The sequence below is a fragment of the Pteropus vampyrus genome, unplaced genomic scaffold, assembly GCF_000151845.1.
Source record: "Pteropus vampyrus isolate Shadow unplaced genomic scaffold, Pvam_2.0 Scaffold429, whole genome shotgun sequence".
NCBI classification, from domain to species: Eukaryota; Metazoa; Chordata; class Mammalia; order Chiroptera; family Pteropodidae; genus Pteropus; species Pteropus vampyrus.
In genome coordinates this window covers 59,503-67,298 of record NW_011889210.1, presented here as the reverse complement: position 1 = coordinate 67,298, position 7,796 = coordinate 59,503, and the positions used below count along the sequence as shown (strand labels likewise).

The 7,796-nt window shown below is 53.5% G+C and overlaps 1 protein-coding gene across 2 annotated transcripts in view; it reads left to right on the top strand.

Annotated features, from left to right (window-relative positions):
* Positions 1–7,460: 7,460 nt before the first annotated feature.
* The window catches only part of LOC111732127, a 57,333-nt gene continuing 56,997 nt past the window's right edge, over positions 7,461–7,796 (top strand). The window contains exon 1 of one of the 2 annotated variants that reach the window (XR_002777434.1): positions 7,461–7,691. Coding sequence is in view for 1 of the 2 variants with exons in the window: in XM_023523885.1 (XP_023379653.1) it covers positions 7,500–7,695 (196 nt within the window). In the remaining variant the exon portion in view is untranslated. Of the gene's footprint in view, positions 7,696–7,796 lie in introns of both variants that reach the window. The other variant, XM_023523885.1, reaches the window with a different exon arrangement.

The following is a 7,796-nucleotide window of genomic DNA, read 5'->3' as shown; positions in this document are numbered from 1 at the left end:
TGGAAACTGGAGAGCGTGCAGAGAGTTTGGGGACAGGGAGGCAGATGGGGCGCCTCGTGCTGGTGCAGAAGGCGGAGACCCAGCCTCGCAGGGGTGTCCTCCGGGCGTTGAGGAGTTGGGGCCAGTGGCGGGGCCTGCAGGGGTGGGGTGGCGGCACCATCGGACATCTGCCAGGTGGACGTGGTGCGGGTCGTGGGCTCGCGTGGTGGACGTGGTGCGGGCCACAGGCCCACGTGGTGGACGTGGTGCGGGCCGCGGGCTCGCGTGGTGGACGTGGTGCGGGCCGGGCTCGCGTGGTGGACGTGGTGCGGGCCGCGGGCTCGCGTGGTGGACGTGGTGCGGGCCGTGGGCCCAGGCGGTGCACGCGGTGTGGGCCGCGGGCTTGCGTGGCGATTCTTACCCAGGGGTTGAAGGGCAGCAGCTGCTGGGGACGCCGTGGCGTGCCTGTGGGACAGCCCATGGTGTCTCGCGCCTCTCTGTCCCCAAGGGGCTGTTTCCGAGGGCCCTTTGCTCGCCTGTGGCCTGTGTGCCAGTTCGCGTCAGAAAGGCCACGTGGGGCGTGAGTCCCAGGCTTCCTCCGGGAGTGGGAAGGCTCCGGACCTTGGGCGGGGCATCGCCGCGTGACTGAGACCCTAAGGAGACAAACGGCACCGTCGGTGAATTCTCCCCGACGCCGACGGCCCCGGTACTTCCTGCTGCCTAGTCGCCGGCGAGAGTGGAATAAAGAAGCTTCTGGAAGACCTTCAGAGCCGGTGCCCCAGGATCTGCAGTCCTTGGCTAAAACTGTACCTTTCTCTCTAGTCCCTCGGTGGGGCCGAGGCCGGCCCGGGCCCTGGCGTGGGTGGGACGGAGCTGGCGCTGTCTGCTGAGGTCACAGTGGCTTCTTTCTTCTCTGGGTCTCAGCGAAGCATTAGCCACGGCCCTGAGAGCTGAGCAGCCGGGCGGCTGCGGGCGGAGGGGCCGGACGTGTGCGGGAAAGGTGTCTGCGTTCCCTCAGCTCGGGGCCCTAAGGAACGGCCTCCGTTTGGCGCACAGTCCCCCTCCTCCGGCCGTGCGCAGGGACGGCTTCCTCCCTCCTCCCTCCTCACGTCACCACAGGGGACAGGCAGCAATGTGTCCACAGCGCTCACCGCGGCCCGCAGGTGCCTGTGTTGACCCCTAATCCCCAGTACAATGGCCTTAGGAGGCGGGGCCTTTGCCAGGGGATTAGGCCGTGAGGGTGGTGCGGCTGTGCACCGACACCCCGAGAGGTCCCTCGCCCCCCTGCCACGTGGGCGCACAGAAGAGGACCCTGTGAACCAGGAAGTGTGCTGTCACCCGTCACCGAATCCCCCGGCGCCTTGATCTTGGACTTCCAGCCTTCGGAACTGTGAGAAATAAATGTCTGCCGTTTATAAGCCGCCCCGTCTGTGGCATTTCTGTTATGATGGTCCCAGCAGACCAGGACGGGCGAGCGTGGCTGGCCACCTGTCACGTTGGAGTCGTGCCTGCTGCACTGGTCGCGTCTTGACTCGATCTCCTGTGAGACCCCGGTGAGGCCGCGTTCACAGATACTGGGAGTTGGGAGCGCAGCTTGACTTTTGGGGACAGAGGCCGGTGTCGGGCAGAGCGCGTCCGCGTGCCCCCGTGCGTTGCCGCGTGTTTGGCCAGCGACGGAGCGCTTGCTGAGGGGGACGCAGACGCGTGGGCGTGGAGGTCACGGTTCTCAGCGTTGGGTCAGCTCCCGGTGCTGTCGCCCAGAACCCAGGTTCTGTGCTGCTCCCCCGTCCTGAGCGTGGCACCTCTGGCCTGCGTGGGTCCCTGGGGGTCCAGTTGGGCCCAGGGCTGCGGGCTCACGTCTGTGTTTAAGGCAGCAGGACGGGGGGCGGGAGTCGGTGTTGGCTCCGTCTGTCCCTTTTCATCAGGAAAGAACCGGCTTTCCGGAAGCACCGCGGCTAGCTCTGTCCCTGTGTCCTCGGTCTGGGCTCCGTGGAAACTTCCAGATGGAAGAGGTTGAGAAGCGAGGCTGCAGGAGCCGGGAGGACCATCTTGGAGAGGACCGGGCGAGACAGCGCGAGGAGACTGCCCCGCGTGCCGTGCGGCCAGCTGAGCTGAGCAGTGGTCTTTGCGTTTCTCACCCGCCTCCTCTGAAAGGCAGGGACCCTGACTGGACGAGGTCCCCACAACGTGCACGTGGCCGACGTGTTCTTGGTGTCGCGCCCGCGTGGGGCGAGATCACCTGCCCCTTCCATCAGTGTTGGGTGCTTTCCTGAGGGCCAGAGAATCGCCATCCTGTCCTGTTCCTTTCTGTGTCCCTTGGCAGCTGGCGCAGTGCCTGGCACATAGTAGGTGCTTGATAAGTATTTGTCGAACTGAACAGGCTTCTTTTCCCTCCAAAGACATTCGAGTCCAGAAACAGCCTCGTCCGTTCGTTCTTCCTTTTGTTCATTTATCCGCTCGTTTGGCAAAGCCTTTTCAGAACTGGGGGTTCAAGGCAGATTAAGGACTACGTGGTGACAATGAGGATAAGGGAAGAGGAAGTGAAAGGAACTGGCAGGTCTTTCTAGAACAAAGTAGGGTACTGTGCTCTGTAAACAAGAGGACAGGTGTTCATCCTTTAAACTTTTGCAACTGCGTAAACTCCAGCTTCACCTTAGTGAAAACCGCCAGTCGGGACGCAGAGGACCCCCCCTCTCATCGAGCAGTGCTGCTTACTCCCCACTTCCCCCGTTGGCAAAATAGCTCAAAATTCCACGGGCATGCTTTCTGATATGCTGAATAAATATTCGCCGAGCCTCCGCCCTAAGCCAGGTACTGGGCTGTGGAAGGTGTGAGCGTGAACGTCTTGGAAGGAAATGTTTTCGGTTGGGTCTTACCAGGCTGTGCTCGTCCCTCAGGGAGGGGCCGGTGGGGAGCAGCTCTTATCTGTTAATACTTTAATCGCTCCTGGACTCTTTCTCCTTTGGCCCAAGCCCTGCTTCCTTGGCAGTGACCTTGTTTTCGCCCGTCCCTGGCCACGTGCAGTGGGCCCGCTTGGGTCCGCCCTGCTAACCGGAGGCCTTGGCTGTGTCCTGCTGGCCTGAGAGATAAGGCTGCCCACTCAAGGACTGCGTTTGTCTGCAGAGGGCAGGACTCGCCCCGGAGCAGGCTCAGGGGCTGCCAGGGGAGCCGGGCTGCCCAGGGCATGGTTCCTGTCCTTGAACTGCAGCCAGGCCCAGGTGAGCTGGGCACCTTAGTCTCCAAGACCCAGTGCAGAAGACAGAATGTAAACTGAGAGCTTTTACAGTGATGCCACGTTGCAGTGGTTTCGGTTTGGCTGTACGGGGTCAGGTAAAGTTTGTCGCTCATTCTTTTCCTTTGCTTATTTTTACTTTTTTTTTTTTTAATTAATGAGGATGCCAGGAAATTTTAAATTGCATAGGTAGCTCCCATATTTCTTGGGACTGATGACCTGGAGAGACTTGGAGGACTGTGTTTCTTTTGTGGTTAACAGGCGTATGACCAGCCCTGCCCCTTTCCAGGAAGCCAGCCACCCCGGGACTTGGGGCAGCCAGCAGAGGTGGTCCGTGAGTAGCGTGTGTCTTCCCGATTTGCGCTGTGCTTTCACGGTCACCTGACGGTTCTCATTTCCCATTTGAGGTTCGTCGTGGACGCTTCAGACCTCCCCGACGTGGCCCAGTGGGGCACCCTCTTCTCTGTGGCCTGTATTATCTGGACTGAACCGATTCGTCTCGGTTTAGTCTCAATTCAGATGCGGAAGTCCTTGGACTTCTTTTTTTTCCTAACGTGTAAAATCAAGGGCTTGGGTTAGATGACTTACCACGTTTTCTCGCCCGACTCCGCGATCGTTGAAATCCACTGACTCCCGACTCCGCATCAGGTCCCTGCGCCAGGCCCTCCCGATTCCCCGTGCGCCCACCTGTGTCTCTCGCAACGTCCACTGTGTCTGCTCTTGAGCGTGGCGTTCTCCCCGCCTGCTTCGAGGACAGAGTCGCGTGCACCCACCGACTCTTCCGCGTGGTGGACGCCCAGGGCCAGCTGGTCGGGAGAAGCCGCTCCTGGATGCATCCGTTCTTTGCGAATTCTGCCGCCTGCAGCTGGCATGTCCCCGTGTCCCGGCTTAGTGCTAGAGTACTGAAACGTGACGTCCTCCAGCGACGAGCCCTTCGCCCACTTCTAGCTGACCTCCGTGACGCCGCTCACGCTTCCGGCAGCCCTGCCTCCCTGTCTGCATCCTCACTTCCCCGGCTGCCCAGCATTTTCTTCTGCATCTCGGAGACACGTGGCTTTTCTGGCCTGTCCATTCTCTGGCCTGTTCTCCGTGGCCGGATGCCTTTCCTGCTGTCAGCTGACACTGCCCCGTGGTCCCATGCATCCCAGCCACCCCTGCGCCCTACCGCCCTGGCATCGCCTGCTTTGTCCTGCATCCCAGCCTCGCCTCGGCTTCTCCGAGGCTGCACTGTGCCTTCTCTGAAGGTCACCTGGGTTCACGCTGTCACTTCTCGTGAGCTCTGCCCGGCGCCTTCAGGCCTCCTCGCGTCCCTGAGCTGCTCCGGCATTTCGTGGATGACATCGAGTCCGCACCCTTTTTCTCCCTGGACCCCGTGGGCACGGCTCCAAGGCCTGCCAGCTTTGCAAATTTAATATTTTTAAATCCTGGAATAAGTATCAACTCTAAAGTATTAAAAAAAACAACAAAAAAAAACAAACGAAAAACACTACCACCAGAATTGACGTCATCATGTGTCATACAACGTCAGTAAAATGTGAGGGTCATTTAGTCATCTGAAACTCAGGGCCCAGTTATATGGAAATTCTATTTAATCTGGAACGAATGCTTTTTAGTATTTGGCGTGCTGCCCGTGAGGCCTCTGGAGGAAACGTCCCTGAGTTACCAAGGACCCTCCTTGCTCTGTGTTCTTCCCAGCTCTCCCTGGCAGTAGAGATGAGACGCAGACTTCGGCACTCGGCACGGCTCACTCGTTTTCAAATCGGAAAGGCACGGCTCACTCGTTTTCAGGCTTTGGTGTGCCAAACATTCAACTGGACTTAATACATTAAAAAAAGAGAAAAAGGTCATTAAGATCCTGCTGAATCTTTATGTTTTCGTTTTTCTGAAACATCCATATGGGGTGTTTTTAAAACCACTGACATCTATAAACTGACCCCAAATGGCGCAAACTCTTAGCTGAGCTGCTAATGAAAATAATGCCCCGGAAGCCGCATGATTTTAGCTTAGATTCTACTTGGATCTCCCTTGTGTGGACTCTGTGATCCACCCCACACTGTTTATCTGCAAATCCGTCTAGTTACACTGTCAGTAACATCATGTGATAATAAATACTTTGGGTCGTCAGATAAAGACTTTCTTGGTAAACATGAAATAATTATTTAAAATGTTTTTCTAAGTGAAACTGCGACAAGGATCTTTGCTAAGGTGACCATGACCAAGTGGCCTCTGCTGCAGAGCAGGAAACATTTGCATATAAATCATGTCACAGCAGGAGGGCGGACTTTCCGGTGGGGAGGGGCGGGCTTTAGGGTAAAGGCCTGATTTTTATTTGCGAATGTGCGATTACATCAGACAGTTGCTCTTGGGAACTGGGCTCTGGGAAATGATAGTAAATATGGAGGAAAATAGATGCTTTCTGCACAAATGCTTCTCTTCATTGTTTTTTGTTTTTGTTTTTTAATCATAGCCTCCAATGGAAAACATCTAAATATGGTTAAATTAATATTATGCTGTAATTAGGTAAGGTTTTTAGAGATTGTGGACATGGTGACATGCTTACAGTATATCACTAAGTAAAAACAATTATGAGAGTAAATTATATGTGCAGTTTGTGTACAAACATGGAAAATATGCTGAGGAAAGGAACCATTACTCGTAAGGATAGTGACTATCCTATATATATATATATTTTTTTTTTATTGTGGGTATATTTCATTTTACAGTGAAATAAATGATTGTAGTTGAAAAGTTTTAATTGTAAATTTTGCCTACCAACACACACAAATTTTATTATTTCATACACAACACACTTACATTTCAAGAAAGAAATTAAACCCGTAGCTCAATAGTGTGTTTTGCTGCAGGGGCTTGGAGAGAACTGAGTAATAGCAGAGAGAAAGCCTTTCTCATTAACACGCAAAGCAAAGCAAAGCAAAGCAAAGCAAATGCAGCCTTTTCCCCGAAGGGCTGCTCCTCCGGGCTTACGCTTCCGTCCTACCCCTGCGCATCTGAGCAGTGACGGTTAATGCAGGAACTGTGACAGTGTGGCCTCAAGCAGTCCAGGTCACCTCACACGTAGCCCAGTGGCTGTGGTCACGACTTGAGCTGAAAGCCCAGAGAACAAAGGAATGGGGGGTTAATGGTCCTGCTCCTGATGTCAGATCCCATTCGAGGCTTCTGCAAAGACCTTGACCTCTCTGCAAATGTTCCCGTTTATTCATCTGGGAAGTGAAGTGCAGCAGACGGGATCGAGTCAATAATATTGTCGTAACTATATATAGTTCCAGGTGGACCTAGACTAATTGGGGGGAGCACTTTGTAAATTGTGTGAATGTCTAATCACTCTGCTGCACACTTGAAACTCATATCAAATAACATTGGCTGTCGACTCTAATTGAAAAATAAACATTACAAAAAAAGTGAGCATAGTCCTAGGGTCACTTCTTTTTCCAGGCTCCTCTGAGGATTAAATAAATCATAAATAAGAATGTTTAAAGAAAACCATTTACTCTCTTGCAGAAGGCAGATTCGCAAGTTGCCCCGTGGAGGGCAGCCAGGTGTGCAAGCCAGGTGTGCAAGCCAGGTGTGCAGTGGGAGGAAGTGGCGAGAGTGCTGAGAAGTTAGATGGACACAGCCTGACACACTCAGATTCCGCCTTGAAAACACGTCCCTCCTGTCCAGTAAAATACTGCCCTTCCGGTCCGCAAGCAGGCGAAGCATGAGGCCCGTCAAGGCTGTCATTATGTCCTCTAGGTTTTCGGCGAAAGACAGGACATCGTCCCTGAAATGATGGCACATCCTCTCCTTTCCCTGTTTTCCTGTTTCGATCCCGGTTCTGCTTTAAGTTTCCAGTGAAAATGCCAGCAAACCAGGGCACTGCCGGTAGATGTAGCGGATCCATGGCCGTGGGCTTGAATCGTCCCTCTGCCTCTAGCTTCTCAAAGAGGAAGCTGGGAGTATCGATTTTAGACCTTCCTTCTTTCCTGAGATGTGTATTTAAAACTATCAATTTCCCTGGGAGCACTGCTTTTGCTAGCTTGTACTCACTTTGATAAGCTGTATTTTTATTTTCATTCGGTTCTCAGTGTTTCTTAGATTCTCTTGAGACTTCTTCTTTGGCCCTTGGGTTATTTAGAAGTATGCTGTTTAATCTCTCGTTATTTGGGGGATTTTTCCAGTCGTCTTTCTGTTATCGACGCCCGCTTTAATCCCGTTTTGATGGGAAAGCATACTAAGCGTGATTTCTTTTTTGTTTTATTGTAGGTTAAGGTGTGTTTTCTGGCCTGGCATGTTCCATATGAACGAGAGGAATGTGTCTTTTCCTGTTATTGGATGGAATACTCTGTGTCAAATCAGGTCGATTCTTGGTGCTGTTTGTTCAACTATGGCTTTACTGATTTTCTGCTGCCCGGATCTGCCGATTACTGAGAGTAGTGAAGCCTTCAACTATAAGAGTGGATTTGCCAGTGTCTCCTTGCAGGTTTGTGAGTGTTCGCTTCATGGATGTTTATGCTCTGTTGTCAGGTGCACACATATTTAGTATTGTGATGTCTTCTTGGATAATGACCCTTTTATCGCTTCGCGG